Here is a 26688-nt window from a genome sequence, read left to right on the forward strand (position 1 = left end):
CTGAAGTTACGTAGGCAGGATAAGGGTGTCTGACTCGGTAATGCTCTCCTCCCCGCTCCCCAACCCACCCCGCCCTCACTCTCTTTAAAAATAATCTCAGTAATTTCTCTCAGAAGGATAGGAAATATATTTTTTTTAGTCAGTAGGCAGCAAAGAAGGCATTTAAGTTCTCTCTTTTCACTAGGAAAGCCATGGCAACCTGGCAGTGTAAATTACACAAACCTCTTCTGGGCACTTAAGGATAAGCCAAAATTCTCCAAATTCCTTCAGACCCCGTTCTCTTCACGAAGCCTTTCTCGAATGAGTGGAATAATCAGCCCAGTGGAAGGGCCAAGAACACCTGATCACGTGTTTGGTCAGACACTTGTTTCTGAGACTTTGCTCGGATACAGGATTCCTTGTACCGTTGACCCCGTCCCGGTTTTTGTAGCTCAACCCCACGGGTGGTGCCAGGTGACCGGCATCTGGTTGTGAGCACACACACACAGCTACTGTCCTTCCGAAAGATCGCAAGATCGTTAAGCGATTAGAAAGTGAAAGGCATGAAATGTCAGAGCTGGAGGTCAGGCGCAGGTGTGGGGTTCAAACACTTTCTTCACTAGTGAGGAGGGTGGTCTCTCTCTCTCATGGCCACAGTCATGTTTCCTGGTTCAATCTGTTTCCATAAAATACGCCCCTCCCCCAGCCTTACAAACGAAATACATAAAGTATGAAAACAATTTTCAGGTCTGAATGACTTGTAGGCTTGGTTATAAGAGATGCGAATCCATCTTGTTTAACCTAAGGTTCATGTGAACTCTCGAAAGGTCCCGAGGAAGGATGGAAGGGAGGGAGGGCGGAAGGAGGAAGGGCACGCGAGAAGCGCGGTATCTGAGGGCAGGGGATGCGAGGCCAGCTTTGGCATCCACAGCTGCGAGGGAAACAGGCTGCGCTTGGCTGCTCTGGGCTGACCCGGTACTTCTACCCCGTTCGGAACGCTTTGCACTAAAAATGCTTTCCTCCGGCGTGTTCTTTAATGCCTTTAAAGTAACGTTCTTTTATTCACCTTCTGCCTCAGCTTCACTGACCAAACACGGACACGATCTTGTAAAACAAAACCTTCGCTGGCCCCCGAGAGTCTACATAGCACTGTTATCTTTGGCCCCTGGTCTGGTTCTTTTCATGTGACATAGTTTAACTGCACCTCACAAATCAGTGGTCCCATGATCTCCAAATACTGGAAGGCTCACAGCAGATGGGAAGCAGCTTCTCTTTTATGCGTGGCTAATACTCATGAACATTTTGGGGGAAACAGCAGAAAACCTAAACAAATACTGTGAAGTAAGAACAGCCTCCCTCTTGCTAAATAAATTAACTTCCTTACAAAGTTAATGCCGTAAACAATGACAACAGAAGCAGCCTCTGTACTAGAGCATTGCACTAATTTGTATCAAATTAATATTAATCTCCAACTATAAATGAGAATTTATTATCTCCAAAGAAAAAGATGGATTTATCTTTCAAAAAAGATTTCATTTCTAACAAATGCATGTTCTGTCACTAGACCTTTCAAGTCTCCACAGAGGACTTTATCCTCCCAAAATGGAAATCTTAAAGTCTGCTACTGCCCACAGGTTCATGAAAGGTCACGTGGGATCTTCTCCATTATACACTAACTCCCTAATTTTATTTATTTCAGGGGAAAGTTGCTTTAGTCTAGGAGATTTAACAGAGTGAATAAACATTAAAAAAAATTAGGAAGCAGAAAAAGTCACAGGTAATAATAAAAATAAATAGGAACAACGCCGTTGCAGGGGACACGGGTTCGTGCCAGGGTCTGGGAAGATCCCATGTGCGGCGGAGCGGCTGGGCCCGTGAGCCATGGCCGCTGAGCCTGTGCGTCCGGAGCCTGTGCTCCGCAATGGGAGAGGCCACAACAGTGAGAGGCCCGCTACCGCAAACAAAAAAAAAAGGAACAACTGATTCTGTTTTGTTGGTCATTTAAACTTATATTTTCATTTGTCCATATCTTGCTGGTCAATCCCCAAATCTCCCAGGAGTCAAATAACAAGCGTGGGCTCCTAAGGTGTCTTCCCGCCCTGAGTCCTTGTCCTTCAAGACTCCTCTAGGGGGAAACAGTCTCAAGTGCTTCTTTGCTCCCATAGTTTTTCACACATCTTTGGACTTAAAAAAAAAAAAAAAAGCATATGTCATAATTAAGTGTTTGCCGAACTGCTCCCCCACTAGACCTGAGCTCCTGGAGGGCGGGACTTGAACGCATAATGACCAGCATGTGACACATTCGACAGGTATTTGCTGAGTTGAGCTGGAATCCAAGACGTCAAGATCTTGCACCATCTTACACGATGGTTGCCACTATCCTGGCTTAACTAAGCGTCACAGTCTAGACGTGCTAGGTCCTCCCCAGGGACCGACCACAACTTACCCGCGGCTCACAGCACAGGGTTTCCTCACATCATCCCTTTTATTCTCCTGATCTCACTCAGAATTTATTTTGCTTCAAACATCTGATAATCTTAGGCATAAGTTATGTTGATGGGATTCTGTCATCAGCTCCCTAGGACTGTATATTCTATTGATCCAGCACTGCGCGGGCACTGATGTTCTCATTTTCTGTGTGTTTATTATTATAACAGTGCTACCATAGACCAGTCTTCCTGATGGACTACCTGTCAGGCACCAGCAGCTAAGAGCTCAAAGAATGCAATTAATCTGCAAAAATCACATGCGTTTCTCTTCAGAGTATGAGTAACAGTACTTTGATCACACATTCATATTCCAGTCCTGTCTGATGATAGTACTCTGAAACTTACATATACAAGGACCTAAATTATCTTAAAAACATAAGACTGATATGTAATGTCAATTATTCCAGCAACACACTGAAAATGTGTTACCTGGAGTGAATCTCAATATAGCAAAATAAGTCTTGGCTCAGAGAACTGTGGTTTCTGAGAAATATATGTTTAAGGTAAACATAAAACAGAGTGTTTCTACAGGTCAAAAACTTGTTCCAGTGAAAAACAGACTTCCTCATATTTGAATCAGATTATTTAATCAAGTGTTTACAATTACAGGAATAGCTTCGCTGAAGTACACTAACTATAAAAATACATGATCACTGAAAAATTTCTAAGATTTTACACGGTGGTGGTTTAGCAAAAGGGACCCTAATGCTACTTTGTGATTGGGAGAAAGGGAGCCAGAGTTTCTGTACTTTTTTCATTTCAACCTTAATCTATAATTGTGGAAGTAGCAGACCCCACTTTTCCCAAAGGCCTTTCTGTTATAAATAGTTGAGTCATGGTTTGGTTCTACTATTAAATTAGAGCTCTAAGGCTGAATAGAGGCTAATTCTAACACCAGTTCTTGCCTAAAATTGTTTTCTTTCTCCAAAACCCATAAGAACAAGAAAAAATTCTAATTTGTCTTTCTGTGGGTTAAGAAGTAATAACCCAATAGTTTTAAATCGATTATTTGAAACTACTAAGTGATTTCTGGACAAAAGTCAGTAACATAAAAAATAGACTCTAAGAGAACAGACACGAACACTCAATGTAGTCATACGCAGGGCACTGTGTTAGGGAAACTAAAAGATGCTTCACTCGTTAAGCATTTCAGAAAATGTTTGGAATCCAGTTTTTCTCTGCCAAGATTTAGACTTCCAGCACGTCAAGCTGGGCTCTCAAAAGCAAATGGTAGAATACAGTCGTCTCCAAGCCACAAATGAAGTGCGTTGAATCCAAATAGCATCACTATGCAGACGTTTCCTCGGTAAAGTCGAGCACGTTAAGTCTCTATGGTTCAGGGTAAAATAAAAATGACCTCTCCTTAATTTCACTCTCACATCGTGTCTGCACGCCACCTTATGTGACGCTGTCACATGGTCCTCCTCATCTGTGCATGCCAGATCGCTAAGTTAAGTAAGTTCCGAGATGACAGCTTTTCCCCGTTAAATGTGTGTGACGGTCCCATCTGCAGTGAATCCGCTAACCCTAAAGGATGACGTGTGAAGGCCGTGTGGTCTGGGCGGCCAGGGCGAGGGCAGCACTGTGGGCCCGGATGGCGTGTGTGCTCCAAGGAGCTGTCAGGTATCACAACGCAACACACAGAAAACCAAACACCCAGAGTGAGAGTCTGCTTTCCGCGAGGCTTTTCAGAGCCTTCTTGAATTGCCAGAATGCCAGTTCTTTAGAGAAACAGTCTCCTTTAGAGTTTAGATCTCTTCCTTTCAGCATGAGCTGAACACTGATGAGAGAACAAAAAAGCAATTCTGGGTTTAAAGTCAGAGTGACAGGTGTCATCACTCACGTCCCCGCAGATGTGCAGTCCTTTATCACATATGAAAAGACATCAACTCCCGAGCAATGGTTTGTAGAAAATAGGTCAATTTTTCAGTTAGAATGGCAACGGAGGCTTACAGACACAGATTCAGTGACCACAGTATAATTTGAAAATTCCTTCTTTCTAAGAAGCACAGACTGAGGTGGTAGGGCGTCCTTGAAGGCCGCCCCTAGCCGCTGCTCTCACACACAGGAGCCAGCCTGCTGACCAGGCGCAGGTCACCTATTCTGATTGGAGTGAAATGTGAACTTCCTTGTCTCCTACCCCACACACATGTGATCTAAAGGAGTTTAAGGAGTGAAATGTGAAATTCCTTGTCTCCTACCCCACAGCCATGTGATCTAAAGGAGTTTAAGGATCTTGTCTCCCTGGGCAGGTCCTGAACTGAAGGACACTCCGTTATTATGCCTGCAAATACTAAGATTCTGTCTAGTAAGAGTGTCAAGTATTTTTAGCCATACAATTGCTTTTAAGATATTTCTGGACTCTAGGAGGGCTTCAGGAGTTCAATCTACAAACCCTAAAATTGTATGTGAAATGGTGTGCACATGTGCAGACAGACTTTTTGGAGGTGGGGCGGTACAAAGCATAGCCCCCCCCAAAACAATGCCTGGCACACAGTGGGGACACAAGACATATTTGAGGGAGTGGGGAAGGGGGGCAGGCAGGCAGGAGGCTTATCAGAGTCTCAAAGGGGTCTGTGACCCCAAAAGGTTAAGAATGACTGTTTGAGGCTATCAACATACCAGCAAGTATCTCGAAATAGAAAAATAAACGCGCAATTATCTGTGGGCAGATAACTTGGCTTTCATTTCCTTAGTAATAAATTTACACAGGGGACACTTTTAACCTTTCAAATGGCTTTTGTAATAATTGCTTGAACGGATTCCAAGGTTAAGATAACAGAGGATAAAGTCTCAAGGTCTTAGAATTTGTTGGACTGGAAGAACTTTTACTCCTCCCGGCGGCCTGCAGCCAAGGGGAGGGTGACGGCACAGGGAACCCTGCACGCCCTCGGCCACGCGCTCAGCTTCGGCCACGGCGCCAGGAGCTTGGGGTGGCACTTTTGTTTCAGTCTCTGTCATGAACTCGGGGAGAGGGAGGAGTTTTGGGAAAGCTGGGCAACTTTGTGGCTCTTTCTCGATCACCCCAAGCAGGACGTCTTCAAAGCTGGACAAAAACATGAGACCTATGTACATATATAACAGCTCCAGAATTAATACATAAATGAGTTGGGAATTACTTTAAGTACACGGCATCTATCTGTTTCTTACGCAGATCTGTTCATTTTCTGTGTGTATCTGGTACCACAGAATACAAATGAAATGTAAGATGTGGTCTCTGCCCACAAGGGGCCTGTAATCTATTACTCATGCCACTGCTTTCTGCATAGTCTAGGTACAATAACCAACTCATTAATGGTAGCATAATGCAAGAGCAAATGTTTCACAAAATGCATTCTTAATGAGCAATGCTGCTTCCAAGTTATGACCTCTTTGTTTGCAAAGTTGACTTTCTCACTGCTATTATTTTTTATGGGCATGTATAGGTACATTTCGACTGGAGCTCTGGAAGGAATTAAAGCACACACCTCCTAATACGTTCTGTAAGAGCCGTCAAGCAGAGACCTATGATTATATTTTAAATCTTATTGTTTCCTAAACATATTGTTCCAGGGAAAGGACTGTAGACTAAGGAAAGGAAAATTGACTTAAAAAAAATTGACTCAAGAAAGAAGTGGAAAGTTAAATCCTTCTACTCAGGAAAAGATTAAGTTGTATAGGTTTTCATATTTGCAGCAAAAGGAAACCTTTCCTCTCAGAAACACGTGGAGAAAGCAGACGTCCCAGGCCAGAGGAAAGGGGGCAGGGTCTTTCTAACAATCTGAAAACTAGAAATGCAAAATAAACCATTCCCATCACCTCAGATTACTTAAAACTCTCAGCTGAAGTCAAGCTACAGGATAGGCTTTGGTGTCATGTTGGTTTAAAGTCCTGAAGATGTGTTTTATTAAGGTTGTTGTATTTTAATTTGAGGAAGCAAGATACAAATGTGAGAAAAGTTAGCATCACATGTCATCAACTTAGGAGATAAGGGTTAGATGAAAGAGTAGTTAAGAAACGCCAGGATAAAGAAGAGAGTAACAAATTATACTTGAGTACTGATTTCCTTAACGTCTTCTTTTATAAGACTCAAGTATGCCTACGTTTCAAAACTGAGAAGTACTTTATATATTATTGCTTAAATAATATATTTAAATATATTAATATTTAACAGAACTTAAAGCATTGTGTTCAATGCACTCTGACAATAAACTCTCACATAACCAACCACCCAAAACAAGATATAAAATATTTTCATCACCCTTTTTCAGTCAACACCTGCACCATTTCTACCACCAACTCCAGCAGAGACAACCATTTTCTGACTTCTATCAGGATAGATTAGTTTTGCATGTTCTTAGACTTCACAGAAATGGGATCAAACGGTATATACGTTTTTGGTGAACGGCTTCTTTTGCTTAGCATAATGTTTTTGAGATTCATGTTGTTGAATATATCAGGAGCTCATTCCTTTCTATTGCTAAGTAGTATTCCACTGTATGAATCTACCAAATTTGTTTATCCATTTACTTATTATGGACATTTGGGTTACTACCAGCTTTTTTTTTTTAACATCTTTATTGGAGTATAACAAAGTAAATCAGCTATACATATACATACATCCCCATGTCCCCTCCCTCTTGTGTCTCCCTCCCACCCTCCCTATCCCACCCCTCTAGGTGGTCACAAAGCACCGAGCTGATCTCCCTGTGCTATGCGGCTGCTTCCCGCTAGCTGTCTGTTTTACATTTTATTACCAGCTTTTTAAAATAAATGTTCAGAGCAGCTCTACTTATAATAGCCCCAAGCTGGAAAAAACACAAAATGCCGTCAACAGGTGAATGAATAAACAACCATGAAATATTACTCATGAATAAAAAGGGAAGAACTATTGATATATAAACATGAATGAATCTCAAGGTTGTTACACTGAGAGACCAAAAGTGAGTACTTAACTCAGAGAAAGGCAAATATCGTATGATATCGCTTATATGTGGAATCTAAAAAAAGGGTACAAATGATCTTTTCTACAAAACAGAAACAGAGTAACAGGTGTAGAAAACAAACTTATGGCTACCAGGGGGTAAGGGGGGGAGAGATAAATTGGGAGATTGGGACTGACATATACACACTACTATATATAAAATAGATAACTAATAAGGACCTACTGTAGAGCACAGGGAACTCTACTCAATACTCTGTAATGGCCTACATGGGAAAAGAACCTAAAGGAGTGGATACATGTATATGTATAACTGATTCACTTTGCTGTACACCTAAAACTAACACAACATTGTAAATCAACTAGACTCCAATAAAATTTTTTTAGAAGTGAGTACTTACAGGATGGTTCCACTTTTTAAAATTGGGGTATAGTTGATTTATAATATTACATAAGTTGCAGGTGTACAAGATAGTGATTCACCATTTCTAAAGGTTATACTCCATTTATACTTATTATAAAATATTGGCATATTCCCTGTGCTGTATAATATATCCTCATGGCTTATTAATTTTATACATAGTAGTTTGTACCTCTTAATCCCCTACTCCTATCTTGCCCCGCCCCCTTTCCCTCTCCCGACTGGTAACCACTAGTTTGTTCTCCGTATCTGTGAGTCGGTTTCTGTTTTGTTATACTCACTAGTTTGTTTTATTTCTTAGATTCCACATATAAGTGATATCATACAGTATTTGTCTTTCTCTGTCTGACTTATTTCACTTAGCAAAATGCCCTCTAAATCCATCCATGTTGCTGCAAACGGCAAGATTTCATTTTTAAGGTAATATTCCATTGTGTGTGTGTGTGTGTGTGTGTGTGTGTGTGGTGTGTGTGTGTGTATCTATGTCTATATCTATACATATATATTTATATGTATACACATAAATAAAACACCACATCTTCTTTATCCAGTCATCAGCTGATGAACACTTGGGTTGCCTCCGCATCTTGGCTACTGTGAGTAATGCTGCCATGAACATTGGGGGTGTGTGTATCTTTTTGAATTAGTGTTTTTGTTTCCTTTAGATATATCCCCAGAGGTGGAATTGCTGGGTCACACCATAGTTTAATTTTTAGTTTTTTGAGAAACCTCCATAGTATTTTCCACATTTGGCTGCACCAATTTACATTCCCACCAACAGTGCACAAAGGGTTCCCTTTTCTCCACATCCTCACCAACACTTATCTCTTGTCTTTTTGATAATAGCCATTCAGACAGGTGTGACGTGACATCTCACCATTTTTAAAAATTAATTAATTAATTAATTTATGGCTGTGTTGGGTCTTTGTTTCTGTGCGAGGGCTTTCTCTAGTTGTGGCAAGCGCAGGCCACTCTTCATCGCGGTGCGCGGGCCTCTCACTATCGCGGCCTCTCTTGTTGCGGAGCACAGGCTCCAGACGCGCAGGCTCAGTAATTGTGGCTCACGGGCCCAGTTGCTCCGCAGCATGTGGGATCTGCCCAGACCAGGGCTCGAACCTGTTTCCCCTTCATTGGCAGGCAGATTCTCAACCACTGCGCCACCAGGGAAGCCCTCACCATGGTTTTGATTTGCATTTCTCTGACGAGTAACAATGTTGAGCATCTTTTCATGTACATCTTGGCCATTCATATGTCTTCTTTGGAAAAAAGTCTATTCAGGTCTTCTGCCCATTTTTAATCAAGTTGTTGGTTTTCTATCAAGAAAAGTTGTATGAACTGTTTATATATTTTAGATATTAACCCCTTATTAGCCATACCATTTGCAAATATTTTCTCCCATTCAGTAGTCTGCCTTTTTGTTTTGTTGATGGTTTCTTTTCCTGTGCAAAAGCTTTTAAGTTGAATTAGGTTCCTTTGTTTATTTTTGCTTTTGTTTCCTTTGCCTTAGGAAACAGATCCAAAAAAACGTTGCTATGATTTATGTCAAAGAGTGTTCTGTCCATTATTTTTCTCTAGGAGTTTTAAGGTTTCTAGTCTTACATTTAGGTCTTTAGTCCATTTTGAGTTTATTTTTGTATATGATGTTAGAGAATGTTCTAATTTCATTCTTTTAAATGCAGCTGTCCAGTTTTCCAAGGACCACTTATTAAAGAGACTGTCTTTTCTCCATTGTATATTCTCGCCTCCTTTGTCATAGATTAATTGACTATAAGTGCTGGGGTTTATTTCTGAGATTTCTATCCTGTTCCATTGATCTATGTGTCTGTCTTTGTGCCAGCACCATACTGTTTTGATTACTGTAGCATTGCAGTATAGTCTGAAGCCAGGGAGCATGATTCCTCCAGCTCTGTTCTTCTTTCTCAAGATTGTTTTGGCTACTTGGGGTCTTTTGTATTTCCATACAAATTTAAAAATTATTTCTTCTAGTTCTGTAAAAATGCCACTGGTATTTTGATTGGGATTGCACTGCATCTGTAGATTGCCTTGGGTAGTATGGGCATTTTAACAATATTATTTTTTCCAATCCACGAACACAGTATATCTTGCCACATGTTTCTGTTGTTTTCAATTTCTTTCATCAGTGTCTTACAGTTTTCCGAGTACAGTTGTTTTACCTCCTTAGGAGGTTTATTCCTAGGTATTTTATTCTTTTTGATGTGATTGTTTCCTTAATTTCTCTTTCTGACAGTTTGTTGTTAGTGTATAGTGCAACAGATTTCTGTATATTAATTTTATATCTTATCCTGCAACTTTACTGAATTCACTGATGGGCTCTAGTAGTTTTTTTTGGTGGTATCTTTAGGATTTTCTGTGTATAGTATCACGTCATCTGCAGTGACAGTTTTACTTCTTCCTTTCCAGTTTGGGTTCCCTTTATTTCTTTTTCTTGTCTGATTGCTACAGCTAGGACTTCCAATACTATGTTGAATAAAAGTGGTGAGAATGGGCATCCTTGTCGTGTTCCTGATCTTAGAGGAAATGCTTTCAGCTTTTCACTGCTGAGTATGATGTTGGCTGTGGGCTTATCATATATGGCCTTTATTCTGTTAAGTTCTCTCTATACCAACTTTCTGGAAAGTCTTTATCATAAATGGATGTTGAATTTTGTCAAAAGCCTTTTCTGCATCTATTGAGATGACTGTAATGTTTTTTTCTAAAAATAAATTTATTTATTTTTGGCTGTGTTGGGTCTTTGTTGCTGCATGTGGGCTTTCTCTAGTTGTGGTGAGTGGGGGCTACTCTTCGTTGCGGTGTGCAGGCTTCTCATTGCGGTGGCTTCTCTTGTTACAGAGCATGGGCTCTAGGCTTGCGGGCTTCAGTAGTTGTGGCAGGTGGGCTCAGTAGTTGTGGCTCATGGGCTTAGTTGCTCTGTGGCATGTGGGATCTTCCCAGACCAGGGATTGAACCCGTGTCCCCTGCATTGGCAGGCGGATTCTTAACCACTGTGCCACCAGGGAAGTCCCGACCATAATGTTTTTATTCTTCAATTTCTACAAGTCAAATCAATGTGATACACCTCATTAACAAATTGAAGAATTAATTGGGGATTTACTGTAAGAACATTGTACCTATCTATTTCTTATCCAGATCTGTTCATTTTCTGTTTATTTGGTACCACAGAATACAAATAAAATATAATATGTGGTCTCTGCCCACAAGAGGCCTGTAATCTATTACTCATGCCACTGCTTTCTTCATAGTCTAGGTAATCAATAACCAACTCATTAATGGTAGTATAATGCAAGAGCAAACGTTTCACAAAATGCATTCTTAGTGAGCAATGTTGCTTCCAAATTATGACCTATCTTTATTTGCAAATTTGATTTTCTCACTGCTATTATCCTCTTATGAATAAAATTACAATAAGAATCTGTGTAAAAGTACTTGTGTGAACATATGTTTTCACTTCTCTTAAGTAAATACCTGTAAGTGGAACTTGCTGGGTCATATGATAATTATATGTTTAAGTATATAAGAAATTGCCAAACAATTCTCCAAAGGGGCTGCACCATGTTTTCCTCCTACCAGCAATGCATGACAGCTTCATGTGCTCCACATCCTCATTAAAACTTGGTAATGCCAGTCTTTTATTTATTTATTTATTTGGTTGCACCAGATCTTAGTTGCAGCAGGCGGGCTCCTTTAGTTGTGGCTCACAAGCTCCTTAGTTGAGGCTTGCTGGTTCCTTAGTTGTGGCAGGTGGGCTCCTTAGTTGTGGCAGGCAGGCTCCTTAGTTGCAGCTCATGGGCTCCTTAGTGGCGGCATGCGAACTCTCAGTTGCGGCATGCATGTGGGATCCAGTTACCCAGCCAGGGACCGAACCCGGGCCCCCTGCATTGGGAGCGCAAGTCCCAACCACTGCACCACCAGGGAAGTCCCCAGTAATCTCAGTCTTTTTAATTTAGCCATTCTAGTAAATTATGTGGTGTTCTCATGCTTGTTTTAATTTACATATCCCTCCACTGTCCAATAAGCATATGAGAAAGTGCTCAACACAGTTATGGCAAAATGCAAATTAAAACCACAGTGAGCTATCACTTCAGAACTCCCAGAACAGCTCAAATTAAAAGGAGTAACAATATCCAGTGTTGACAAGGATATGGGACAATGGATTTTCATACATCACTGCAGGGAGTATAGATGGGTGCAACTTCAGAAAACTGTCCAGCAGTATCCACAGAGCTATACAAACCCCTACACTGTACACGAGGTGTTGGTATAAACCCCAAACAAATAGGTGCATATATCCACCAAAAAACATGAGCCAGAATGTTCATGGCAACTTGACTCACAATAGTTCAAGACCAGAAATGACTCAGATACCCATCAATGGAGAATGGATTAGTAGACTGTAATGTACTGATCCCATGGTGTACTGCACGATACACATGGATAACTTCTGTTGGACACAACAACGTGGAAGTCCCTGATGATTACATTGAGCATCTCTTTATTGGCTATCTCTGTATCTTCTTTTGTAAAGCATCTGTTAAATATTTTGCCAATTTTTAAACTGGATTGTTTATCTTCCTATTATTGAGTTCTAAGAGTTATTTATATATTCTGGATATAAGCACTATGTCAGATGTGTGTGTGTACGTGTGTGTGTGTGCACGCGTGTGTGTGTGCACGCGTGTGTGTGTGTGCGCACGTGTGTGTGTACGTGTGTTTTTTCCCAGTCTCTGGCTTGCATTTTCATTTTCCTAAAGGTAATACACCCTTAGGTATAGAACAGACGTTTTTATTTTTTTTTTAAATAAATAAATAAATAAATTTATTTATTTTTGGCTGTGTTGGGTCTTCGTTTCTGTGCGAGGGCTTTCTCTAGTTGCGGCAAGCGGGGGCTACTCTTTGTCGTGGTGCACGGGCTTCTCATTGCGGTGGCTTCTCTTGTTGCGGAGCATGGGCTCTAGGCACTCGGGTTTCAGTAGTTGGGGTGTGCGGGCTCAGTAGCTGTGGCTTGCAGGCTCTAGCAGCCTCAGTAGTTGTGGCACACAGGCTTAGTTGCTCCATGGCAAGGCAGGTGGATTCTTAACCACTGAGCCACCAGGGAAGTCCGGAAGTTTACTTTTTTTTTTTTTTTAAAGAAGATGTTGGGGGTAGGAGTTTATTAATTAATTAATTTATTTATGCTATGTTGGGTCTTTGTTTCTGTGCGAGGGTTTTCTCTATGCTATGTGGCAAGCGGGGGCCACTCTTCATCGCGGTGCGCGGGCCTCTCACTATCGCAGCCTCTCGTTGAGGAGCACAGGCTCCAGATGTGCAGGCTAAGTAGTTGTGGCTCACGGGCCTAGTTGCTCCGCGACATGTGGGATCCTCCTAGACCAGGGCTCGAACCCATGTCCCCTGCATTAGCAGGCAGATTCTCAACCACTGCGCCACCAGGGAAGCCCCTGGAAGTTTACTTTTGATGAGGTACAGTTTATCTTTTTTTTTTCTTTTATGGTAAATGTTCATAAGATTCTATTCAAATCTAGTGTTCGGTGATACTACCTGTTTTTAAACATTTTTAATAAGGAGTTATATTTTAGTTGCTTCTACAAAAAATGAAAAAAAAAGGATTTATTATTTAATTCTCAGATAAAATAACTATAGCATAAGCCTTACTGTTTAAACCACACGGCCATGGCTTAGCAGGGCCACCGCAAAACAGGGACATGATCTCTGTTCCTGTAACATAGTTAAAATACCAACTTGGCAGTAGTAAACAAACTTCTTAAATATCAAATCAGAATAGCTTGATAAAAGTAAATCGATTTGAAAGAAATACTCTATAAAATGTTTTGTAGAACTTAAAGTTTTATAAAGTTTTCACACAGATGAAATTGATGTTTTCCCACATTACATATCTTTTCCTAGAACTATTAAATTTCTCAAGATGAGGATATATGGTATTCTCACAACTTGCAATTATTATATTTCTAGGAACTTTTAGGTAAATGCAACTAATATCTGTATAAAATCAGCCTTGAGGAGCAGAGTAATTCCTCTGTAAACTGCTAAAATTATTTAGTATTTTCTACCCAGGAACCACAAGGTGTTTAAGGTTTTGCTTATTGTTGGTTCGCTTATGCCCCCAAAGAAAAACGACTGAAGATATAGTAGTGAAAATTTTGGTTAAGCTTTATTGGTTGCCTTGAATAAAGAAACCTAACAAAAAACAACTCGTTGCAAATATTTAACTGTACACACTTAATGCAAGTGCTGAAGGGAAGTAGAGAGATACCTTGCCTTGAAGGGGCTTGTGCTCTGATAGAGAAACTAGGACAAATATTACATATAAGGTAACGTGTTAAGTACTAGTAAGTGCCTGTTGTTCTAGCTCAGCATTTAGCATATTATTGTGAACATATATATTTGTAAATCTGTCTTTTGTGCCAGGATAGCAAACTATCAGAGGGAAGGGACGCATCTTATTCATTACTGAACTCCCCCAACCCAGCACAGAAACAGTATCAATAAATAGGCAAGTAGTCAATAAACACTAGGAAAGTCAACACGGGAGAGGTATATGCTGCAGTGAGAAATCAGAACTAGAGAGAGAGGATGACGACCGTAGGGAGATGTCAAGCTTTGGTTGCTTTTGAAATATGAGTAGAACGTATCTGGTAGAGATTGGTTAGGGTGAGGAAAAGAATTCAAGGGAAAAGAAGAACCATGTTTAAAAGCACAGAGATAAACAATTTAAAAGTATTCTAGGAAAGCACACATTTGTGTTTGGTTAGAACAGAAGGTAAGTACACAGCAGTCACGCTGAGCTGTCCAGACAGGTAAACTGGGACCCGACTACAGCAAGCTTAGCTGTCAGGTGAGAAAGTCTACCTGGTGGGCATTTAAGATTCTGAGCAGAAAAATGACAATTAGACTTGTGCTTTAGGAAGATAAATCTAACGGTGGGTTTGTACGGAAGGGATAAGCTGGATGCAAATTATATGGCAAGTGGTTGAATTTGTGAATATTTCTTTTATTGTGGTGAAATTTTAAATAGCACGAAATTTACTATTTTAACTATTTCTAAGTGTACAGTTCTGTGGCTTTAAGTATATTCACAATGTTGCACAGCCATCACCACCATCTCCAGAACGTTTTCCATCATCCCAGACTTAAAACTCTGTACCCATTAAACAAGAACTGCCCATTCCCCCCTCCCCCAGTCCCTGGTAATCACTATTCTACATTCTGTCTTTATGAATTTGACTATTCTAGGTACCTCATGTAAGTGGACCATACAGTATCTGTCCTTCTGTGACTGACTTATTTCACTTAGCATAATACCTTAAAGGTTCATCTCTGCTGTAGCACGTATCAGAATTCCCTTCTTTCTTAAGGTTGAATAATACTCCAATGTATGCAGATACCGCATTTTGTTTATCCAATCATCTATCCATGAATTTGAGCTATTCCCACCTTTTGGCTCTTGTGAATAATGCTGCTATGAAGATTATTTTGCTAGTATTTTGTTGAGGATTTTTTATATTTATATTCACCAGGAATATTGGTCTTTAATTTTCTTGTAATAATGTCTTTGCCTTGTTTTGGTATCAGGATAATGTTGCTCTCATAAAATGACTTGGGTTCTTCCCGCTCCTATTTTCCGGAAGAGACTGCAGAATTGGTATTGTTTCTTCCTTGAATGCCTGGTAGAATTCACCAGTGAAACTGTCTGGGCCTGGAGTTCTCTTTGTTAGAAAGCTTTTATCTACAAATTTGACTTCTTTGATAGATATGGGGCTATTCAGGTTATTTATTCCTGAGTATGGTTTGGTGATGTGTTTTGCAAGGAATTAGTCCATTTCCTCTAAGTTGTCAAACTCATGGGCATGGGGCGGTTCACAGCATTTCCCTCGTCCTTTCAGTGTCCAGAGACCCCGCTCTCACTCCTGACACTGCTCATTTGCATCCGTCTCTCTCTTTTTTTCCCTTCCTCAGTCTGGCCAGGGGTTTAGGTTTATCAGTTTTACTCTTTTCAAAGAGCCAGCTTTGGGTTTCACCAATTTTCTCTACTCTCTTTTTTTTTTTTTTTTTGGGCGGTACGCGGGCCTCTCACCGTTGTGGCCTCTCCCGTCGCGGAGCACAGGCTCCGGACGCGCAGGCTCAGCGGCCATGGCTCACGGGCCCAGCCGCTCCGCGGCATGTGGGATCTTCCCGGACCGGGGCACGAACCCGTGTCCCCTGCATCGGCAGGCGGACTCCCAACCACTGCGCCACCAGGGAAGCCCTCTACTCTCTCTTTTATTTCACTGATTTCTGCTCTTATTTTTGATTTCCTTCCTTCTGCTTGCTCTGGGTTTACTTTGCTCTTCTTTCTAGTTTCTTATGGTGGAACCTGAATTACTCGTTTGAGACCTTTCCTCTTTCCTAAGTATTTGACGCTATAAATTTCCCCCTAAGCCCAACTTCAGTTGCATCTGACATGTATTTTCATCTTTATTCAGCTCATTTTCTAATTTTCCTCCCTCTCTGACACATGGGTTATTTTAGAAGTGTGTTGTTTAATTTCAAAATATTTGGGGATGTTCCAGATATCTTTCTGTTACTGATTTCTAGTTCAATTCCTTTGTGGTCAGAGAGCATACTTTGTTTGATTTCCATTTCTTTAAAAAAATTTAAGGTTTTTTTTATGACCCATGATAAAGCTGACCTTGGGTACTGACCCATGAGCACTTACAAAGAGGCTGTATTCTGCTGTGGCTGGATGGAATGTTCGATAAATGTCAATTACATCAAGTGAGTTGACAGTGTTGTTCAAGTCTTCCATAGCCTTGCTGTTTTGTTTATTCTACCAATTATAGAAAGTGGAATATACACACGCACACACACACACCTATGTATATTCTTTTTCAGATCCTTTTCCATTATCGGTTATTACAGAATACTGAATATAGTTCCCTGTGCTATACAGCAGGTCCTTGTTGCTTATCTATTTTATATACAGTAGTGTGTGTATGTTACTCCCAAATGGCTTTCTTTTAATTAGCATTTCCATGGTTTGTCTCCCCTGTTTTTTGCTCTGTTGGTACATCCTTCCTTGCCTTCTTTTGGACTATTTAAAATTTTTTTAGTATTCAGTTTTCATTTATCTATTGGTTCTGTTTTCTTTGTTTTAAGCGGCTGCTCTAGGAATCACACTATACATACCTAACTTTTCACAGTTTACTACAGTTTTTTTTACCACTTCAAGCAAAATGCAAAGGCTTTACAACTATATAGGTCCCTATCCCCTTCCCCTTAACCTTTCAGTTGTCACATGTCCCATCTACCTACAATGAAGCCCTCCTGTAACTTTTGCCTTCGATCATCATTTGCGTTTTAAAGAATCTGAGGGTAGAAAAAATAACTCCTCTACTGACCCATGTTTTGACTACTTCTGTTGCTCCTCCTTCATCCTGAGGCCCTGACCTTCCTTCGGTATCACTTCCCTTCAGTCTGAAGAACCTCTTTCAGCATGTACTTTAGAGCAGGTCTGCTGACAAAAACGGACTTTCAATTTCCTTTATCCGAGAGTACCTTTATTTTACCTGCCTTCCTAAGGAACATCTTCCCTGGAGACGGAATTCTAGGTTGGTGGTTCTTTTATGTTGGCACTGTCTTCCAGACTCCAAGAGAAATCTGTAGTCGTTCAAGGCACTGTTCTCCTATACGTATCGTTTCTGGTCGCTTTCAAGGTTTTTTGTTTGTTTTTTAAAGTCTGTTTTTCAGCCGTTTGATTATGATATTTATGGGCATGGTTTTCTTTGGGTTTATCCTCTTTGGGGTTTACTGAGTTTCTTGAATCCATACATGTGTGTCTCACCAAATTTGGGAAGTTTTCAGCTATTATTTCTTCAAATATTTTTTTTACACCAGTCTTTTTCTCCTTTTATGGGACTCCAGTGACACAAATTCAGACCTCTTGGTACAGCCCCACAGGTTTGTGAGGCCTTTGTTGTTGTTTTTTAACCTTTTTCCTGCATATTCTGCAGGTTGGATAATATCTACTGACGGGTCTTCAAGTTCACTGACTCTTCAGGTTGGATAATATCTTCAAGTTCACTGATCTTCTTTCCCCTGCCATCTCTACTCTGCTATCAGAGCCACTCACTGGGTACTCTATTATTCAGCTCCGAATGTTCCCTTTGGTTGCTTTACACCATTTCTCTGCTGAGAATTTCCATCTTTCCATTCATTTCTGAGGACTCCATTCTATCTCACAGAGCCAGTAATAGTAACAGCCTTAAAGCCACTGTCCTATGACTCCAGCATGTGGGTCATCTCTGGGTGGCCATCTGCTGACTTTCCCTGTGAGAGTTGTCAGATTTTCCCAGTTCTTCGTATGAGTAGCCATTCTGGGTTGTATCTTGGACATCTTGATGATGTTGTGAGACTCTGAGTCTTCTGAAAACCCACCAAAGAGTGTTGATTTTGTTTAGAAGGCGATTGATTTGTTTAGAATTGGACAGGACACTCCATCCTGCCTCTTGTGGGCAACGGTTCCCACGTCAGCTCCATTTTCAGAGCTGTGTCTGCCCCGTGCATACCCCACTCAGGTGCTGGTCTGGAGCTAGGTGGCTGTCCACACCGTGGGTTAGTTCTCAAAGCCTCGGCCATGCTTCTTTGGCTCTGTTACATGTATGCGATACTCCTGGGTGGGACCAGCACCCATGTCAGTTCCCACACAGAATCAGGGGATCTCCTCAGCCAGCTCTCTCTCCAGCTCACGGGGGTCCTTCTCCCCAGTCTTCAGGCCACAGAGTCAGGGTTTCTCTCAGAGTCTTAGCTTCTCACGCTGTCGGGCGGTCTGCGTAGCTTGGGCTACCCCTGGGTGAAGCAAAGGCATATCAGCTCCACTCCTGAGACCACAGGAGCCCTTGTTTGCAGCTCCTCTGGCAGACACAGGCTCTTCTTGGGATCCTCACGGGCCTGTCACTGCCACAGGAGCAGCTCAGGTTAGTGTCACAGCTGGCGTCAAGTAGGGCTGGGAGGGAAAGAGGGAGTCCACTTCTCCAGTCCTCAGTCCATAGAGATGTTGCCCTTGGTTTCTGCTGTTTTTGTCCATAGTTCTGTGACGTGGCTCACTCTCGAGTCAGTCAGGAGACAAAGAAGAGGGAAGAATAAGTCAGGAGACTGGCCACCATTCTGGTTACTCTTCAAGTTCTGACTTCCCTCAACAATATGCCTGTTATTGTTTACTTTCAGAATCCTCAGGCTTTTTGGTTTTTTGTTTTGTACTCTGTCCAGAACTTTTCGTTGTAACCAGTGGGAGAGGTGTGTTGTTGTGAACTTAACGCTACTTTGGCTGGTGCCGGAAGCTTATGCTCTCGTTCTCAGGAGCTATGAGCCACCCAGGTAACAGGTAATGGAAGCCTGGGCTGGAATGGATGTGGGACTGGAAGGAGAAAAGGGCTGTGCAAACAGCATGGAGCTGAGACTTGGCAACAGGCTGGGAAGGCCTCAAGCTTCAGTTTACCGTTACCACACGCTAAAATGCATTTCATACAAGACCTAGCATTTTTTCTTTTGAATAATAACGCCTTTATTATTATTATTTTTGGCTGTGCCACCCGGCGTGTGAGATATTAGTTCCCCAAACAGGGATGGAACCTGTGCCCCCTGCAGTGGAAGTGTGGAGTCTTAACCACTGGACCGCCAGGGAAGTCCCAGGAAGACCTAGCATTACAAACGATCTGTGAATATACATGGGCACTAGAAGTCCTCTGCCTCACGGCTAAGGAGGTTTTACTCCTGAATTGATTTTCCTACAGAAATAATGCTATCCAAACTGGTGCTGTATTTCATATGCACATCATTCTAATGTTAGTGTGCTATTATTCTTAGTTGACTTAGAAACTTAACCACCAACTAAAATATTGTTTTTATGAATGTATTCTGATACCCAATTATATTTTTATCAAAATAAAACATATCTATAATTTTAAGTATCAAATACTGTAAGGTTTCATAACAAATAGCAGATCACTTCTCTAGCCATTATAATCCTGATTACCACTCCCTAAGAGCAACCTTTTCCATGACAGTTATTTCTGCTCTCCATTTATTTCTCATCCAATTTTTTTTCTGGTATGTAAACCTCTTTTCCTATATATCATGTATACACTACCTCTTGATTCTTAAGAAAAATCCATTGAAGAGGATTTAGTTCTCTGACAATACACACACTCACACACAAACACACACACACACTTTTCCCCATCCTTCCAATGTAAGTATAACATCATTTCACATTTAGTGTTTATCATTTAATTACGATCAGCAGAGCCAAATGGTGTACTATGATTATATTTCCTTTCTTGTACAATATTTTGCTTTCCCAGGAATTAAGAATTGTCTCCTTTTGTTTTTGATTTTTTTTTCCCCTCTCAGTTTTTAATGTTCTTATGTCATTACCAAAATCACTGAAAAAGGAACTGTAAATGTCCCAAGAGATTCAAACTCTCAGGTGTAAATTTCTTCTTGGACATGCTTCCTGAAGCCGTCCATCTTCCTACTTTTAGACTGACTCATCTTCAGTTCAGTTGCATAGGGGTCATGATGGGACTCCTCTTTACCACTCTTCTCAGAACTCCTTTACCTCCAACCTGTGCTCGGATCCCCCTTTTCCTGGGTGGCCTGTGTGTCTGTCACAACAGCCCAAGTTATGCTGGAGTAACAAATGACCCCCAAATCTCACTGCTTACAATGACAAAGGTTTACTTCTCATACACATTACAAGCCCATCATGGGTCACCTCTGTGCCTTCATCCCAGGACCAGGCTGACAGAGCAGCCTCTGCCTGAACACTGCGAGTCATCATGGCAGAAGGGAAAGAGACGTGGTTGAACATGCATCTGCTCAGAAGTCACACGTACCACTTCTACCCCTATCTCACTGGCCAGATCAATCCACACAATCATACTTGAGCCCAAAGGGCAACTGCACAATATCACCCCGGAAGGGTCAGTGGGGGAAGAACCAAATAGCACTGTCAAGTCCGACATCAACAGGGCAGAGAGAGTCTTCTGCAGGGCAGTAAGGTTAACAATTGTGAACCACGAAGCTGTCGTGGCATGTCTTCCTCTCTCTCGTTTGTGCCATTTTTTTCATGAAATCCTCCCTGCACCCTTGTGGGTCTGTATCTTTTTTTACTCCGTTACTGTCATTTCAACGGTTTCAGGAGTGTGTTCGATCTGCCATGTTGAGCCCAAAGTCTACCAACCAATCACTTTAAAAGGGAACTTCTAGGTCATGGTCTATTTGAAAGATGAGGACTGTCTGTAATTATAACTTTCATTCAGTGTACCACTTATCATTATTTATAGCAGTTTTTCTCAGACCCTACAAATGTCAATAAAGAATTTAAATTGTATTTCCTTATGAATATAAAACTACCCAATATGGTAAATTCACTTTAAAACTGAGGAGTTTTCTAAAACAGCTTTGATCTCGGTGTCTTGATTTTTGCCTTTTCTGATTTGCTCTAAGCTCCAAGCTTATGTCTGCAATGAAATCAAGCAGCCCCAAAGAATTTCATTCTAATTCTGTAATCACAGACAATAATATATTCAACATGTTGGCCTAGCTCTGAAATCTACCTGTCACTGCTGTCTGTAACTTATCTTAAATATTATGATCTACTCGGGAAAATACAGTTCTAAACTGTATCTCCCTATACCAAAATCTTATTTAGTTCTGAAATGGCAAATACAGCAAACAGCTGCTGGAGGGTAATAATACACAAGAAACAGTCAGATTCAGCTTTTTGTTACATTAGTTTTTATTCGATATTCTCCTTTCTAATAACGGAGATACAGTAGGTTCTCAACTTAAAAAAAAAAAAGAAACTCGCCTTTTAACTCTGGAGTGTGCACTACAAGACTAAGCGTTTCCTAAAAGGTAAAGCTTGCTCAGACCCATCACTCATGTGCTGCCACCCCCACTGCTTGGGCCGGACCTCTGGAGATATGCTTTCTCAGTCCAAATGCTCTTTCCATCTCAAAACAGTCACAGACCTCAGTAAATTACGTAATCCCTTTAACCTCAGTTTCCTCATTTACAAAATAGGAATAATAGGATTCCTAAGGAAAAGTGATGAGAATTAAATAACCCATACAGAGCCTTGACATGGTGCCTGGGAGACAGAAAGCACTCAGTAGATGTTTGTTGGGTAAATATTTTCTAATTCAACAGGCACCTTATTTACCTATAAAGCTTACAGAGGTCAAATTCTATGACAACCAGGTTTAAACACTATAAATCCTTTACCATAATAAAACCATACATTTTGTGTTTGGCCGAAATTCAGTTACTTATTATACATCTTTTTTTTTTTTTAATTAAATGAAGAAAGTTTGAGTTTTCACTTCTTTATTTTGCTCTTCTAAATCCACACAATTTTAGAAAGGGATAGTTATCTCCTCACATACCAGTTTTTTTAACCTAGTGAATTTAAAAAACTCACCACAAACCTGTATCAGCTCTGCCTCTTGACATGTCCCAACCTGGCCTATGACATATATTGGCCAAAGTGAAATGTCAGGACTAAAACAGGGAGATCCTTGACTCGACAGATCTCGAGAGGTAGAGAGTCTTAAAGACCAGTCCTGAGTGAAGCTGGGTTCATTGTTCAAAGGATGATGAATGAATCTATACATCATCAGAGAATATGCAAACCAGATGCAATTATTCCATAGAGTATCAGAATTATTTAAAAACATTTGAGAGTATCTGACACGCTGAAAGCACCTGGAGCAAAACCCTCTGGGAATCTCTGATGTCAGAGACTCTGAAGAGGCTTTTATAAATAAACGAAATCCAAATAACTATGGCTGCAAAGTCGAGATGTGCCAAATATTAAGGAGAAAAGCAGCAAAATAAACTCAGGAAGGTAAAAAGATCCATTCCCTTCCACTCTTTGTTGTTCAACTGATTTCATTTGTCTTATGGAAGCTCATTAGAAACATTTTAATACACAGCCCAAAGGCTGCCTTCAATGTGCACTCATGGTGAACGGTGGAGAGAGCAGTACAGGCTGGTGTACAAAAAGCAACGGACCTGAAATCAGAATGTGTGGGTCTGTCAGGGCTGCCACCTCCCTGAGACTCAGTTTTCTCATCTGCAAAACAGCAGGGAGAGTGTCTGTCCCTCAAAGCTGTGATGAGGAAGTGTGGGAAGATGAATGAAAACGCCTGGAACAGTGCCGTCTAGTAGAAACATACGGTGAACCACAAATGTGAGCCACAAATGGAATTTTTAACTAAAAAAATAAAAAGAAGCAGGTGAAATGAATTTTAATAATACTTTTTATTTAACTCAATATATTCAAAATATTACCATTTCAACAGGTAAATCAATAGAGGACTACTGAGATTTTTTCACATTCCTTCTTTTTGTACCGAGTCTGTGAAAATCAGTGTGTCTTTTACATTCATAGCTCAGAGTGTAAAATTCAGACCAGCCACCCTAGCCCGTGGGGCGGTACTGGACAGCACAGCCTGGAACCCAGGTGGGGCTGAGCACGTTTCCTAGATCCTAGCAGCTAAACCCTGTGGGACTGAGGAAGGTTATTTTTAAAATCGACCACATTAAAGAGAGTTTGTATTTTCATATCTTTGGTACAGTACATAATATATAATATGTAATATTGTAATAAGAATTTAAAATATTATCTATACCAACTAGACTCAGGATTTATCCAAACTAAGGGCAACCAAAAGTTATTATAAGCCACTAATATTCATTCATTTTATATTTAATTTTGCGGTTATTTTGTTTATTAGGATTTGAGTTACATATTAATCTGACATAGAATCTAATAATCTCAAAAAAAGAAAATATAACCCGACATAACAAGCACACAAAAAAACTCAAACTACAAGCTACACGTGATTAAACTATGCCTTCCAGCAAAGAAATAGGAACAGTAAACAAAATATTTCTCTGTATTACTAAATTTTTCATTTCATAGGACCTGCCATTAGAAAGTCAAGTTATATAGTTTTAATAGCTTTCTTATAATTTTTTTCTCGTAAAAATTTAACTGTATTTTCTAAATAGGATGACCACCTATGACGACAACTTAGTTACATGTGAATATAAGTAAATATAGCATTAAAATGATGCTATATTTACTTCAGAACAATTCAATGGGGTTGAAACATTATGTATTACTTGTATTACATTGTTAAGATAACACTGAGTAGTACACAGAAGGCAAATTCTTGTATCTTGAGCTCAAAGAATGGGGTGGAAAATGCATGGTAACCATTTCTTAACTGCAAGGTCTTTTTGAAAGCCAGCACGGAGCACGTGCACACACGTTTAAGCAGCTATAGTGTGCTCTTGTGTTCTGTGTGGAGATGCTCCTGCAGTTCCTAACGTTCTCATCCACTTTTCTGTGGGCTGCCCAATAGTTCAGCACGAGTGGTCAGATGAGATGCAAGAGTGAAATGGGGACCGAATTCTGGGCAGGCGACTGCTACCTCATTTCAAACCTGACAAGGACCATTTAGTTACCTAATAGAACTTAAACTTTACCAAGTGTTATGAAATTCTTAAGGACCAAAACTCTTTGGACTTTGGTTTTCATTTACTATGTATTCAAGATGGTACTTCTGGAAGACAGGCCCTCTCCCTCAAGCATCTCATCGGATGCTCAGCTGAAGTGACACACAAGCTGAATGGCTAGTCTAGGTCCTGCAGCACCACCGAGGTGCCTTCTGCGGTCTCCTGGCCAAGGACTCGCCTCCCCCAAGCCCCACTCAGGCTCACAGCACAAAGTGGTCCAGCTGCAGAGGACGAGGTTTAAATGCTCACGTCATCACATTCACACTGTTTCCGTGTAAACTCTCCCGAGGAAGAAGCTATCCCGCACCAAGGCATGTGCTTCCCAGGCCACCCGTGCTGACCCCTAGAGTCACTGACACTAAACACAACAGTCACACACAGTCTCAAACACGCATTCAGACTCACATCTGGCATTTCTGTAGAGAAGGAAGGGGTCCTGGAGCTGGAAATCCAGGTCTTTCGTGATGGGCTCTGTCCTATTCTCCATGCTCAGCCTGTTCATGATGGTGAAGCCGTGTTTCGGAGAAGCAGACCTAAAGGTTGCCGGGGGTGGGGGGACACAGAGACACGCTGTTCAGAGCAGAGCACTTCCAGGACAGGGGCATCTGGACACGCCTTCAACCTTTCCGCCCCTTCACCGTGGGCTGCACCAATGTGCGGGACGCATACGGCACGCCGGCCACGCTGGTGCTTTGGTAAAGTCCAGCCCTGCTTACTTAACTGTGTACGTATGGACATATACACAGCTTGCTTCCCTACCTACGCTGCAAGTTCCTTTAAGGCAGAGATGGTAACTACTGATAAAACAATTACCGACAGACACCTTGAAACAATCTTGACCGTTAATACAGAGCGTACAGCACAATTATAGAAAATGTTGGTGTTGGTCTGAAATGGAAAGCTGTGTAATTTCTTAGGGAAATGATGTAACTCTGGTCAACGAACTCATGAGGAGATACAGTATAATTACAAGTTTATACAATTTAAAGCAAAGAGCAGGTATTTCGTCTTCTTCAGCGTAAGGCAAACAGCCTCACAGCTAAGCTGCTACCAAAGTTCTTATCCATAAAACTGTGCAGTTAGTGACTTTTTATTTTTAATTTCATTCAATAAACCTTCAGTGCCTAGTCTCTGTCAGGCAGGAAGAACCCAAATCATTGAGAAACTAACAACTACAAGTGCATCTGTCTACCCTTGGGGGACAGGCCGGATAGCAACCCAACTGTGCAACTTCTGCTGACGAACTGGAACACACGTGCTCACACGCTGAAACAAACAGGCAGGGCCACTGCTTTAATCTGGGGCACAAGGTAACAAGCCCACAGAAATGCCGTGAGCAACAGGAAGAAAAGGGGTTCATAGCTCAGTTTTATTTCACCTCTAACCACTTGATTTACTACCTACAGCTTTCTTATGAGACTTCTAATTTTAAAACTGATGGAAGGCAATCCTTGCCTACTTATTTTACTAAGTGGTAGCGTGGTGCTGGGCATGTAATGAATACCGGAGATAATCATGACGATCATTTCAACTTCAATTCTGGGGAAGAATGAAGAGTGACTTCCGAAGACCCCTGTCAGAGGGTCCTCTGGAAATCACCAGTGGGTGTAACTCTATTACAGGAAGACACCGGAGGAAACAAAGACATAATTTTAAAAATGGGGTTAGGTGTTTTTATACAGAATCAGAATTTGATTCTTCAGTGTTTCATTATCACAACAGGCTTTCACCCCTCTAATGGTACGGTTACTACACCATCTCACAATTTATAAAATACACTCAGAGGATACCAACTGCTCTAAAGCAACATCTGTTAAGTCAAAATACATCACTGGCAGTTCCATTACCTGTACCCAAAACTCCCTTGTGATTTCCATGAGCTGTCTGTCATTCTCTAAAGACCTCAACATTCTAGAATCTGGGATCAGATGGTGGGGCTGGGCGGGGGGGGAGAGGGATGGGAGAGAGGGTCCTGCTCTTAAGGAGTTAGATGTGGGGAAGAGATTAAGGACTAGGGAAGGATCTGCTTCTCAGTTTAAAGGTTTGTTTAACTGACAGCTCCATGAGGAACTCAAGAGTATATTAAGAAGTACTTGAAAATACCAACCTACGTTTGGCTTTGGTACAAAACAGAAAATACTTGCATAATCTGTTACTCCTCTGCATCAACAAAAGAAGCCCCTACTAAAAATGCTCTCCCTTCCACTCCCACCGCTGCCTCCTGCCCACCCTCCACGCCGAACCTGCCCGGGCCGCAGGGGCCTCTGCGCGCTGCTCTA

At 41.2% G+C, this 26688-nt stretch overlaps 1 protein-coding gene across 1 annotated transcript in view; it reads right to left on the reverse strand.

The window, feature by feature from the left end:
- Window positions 1-26688, reverse strand: part of DCP1B (decapping mRNA 1B) — a 50806-nt gene that overhangs the window by 18481 nt on the left and 5637 nt on the right. The window contains exon 3 of the mRNA XM_079938601.1: window positions 24815-24942. Coding sequence (XP_079794727.1) covers window positions 24815-24942 — 128 coding nt within the window. The remainder of the gene's footprint in view (window positions 1-24814; window positions 24943-26688) is intronic.

This window comes from Stenella coeruleoalba (genome assembly GCF_951394435.1).
Source record: "Stenella coeruleoalba genome assembly, chromosome: 11".
In the NCBI taxonomy this organism is placed as follows: Eukaryota; Metazoa; Chordata; class Mammalia; order Artiodactyla; family Delphinidae; genus Stenella; species Stenella coeruleoalba.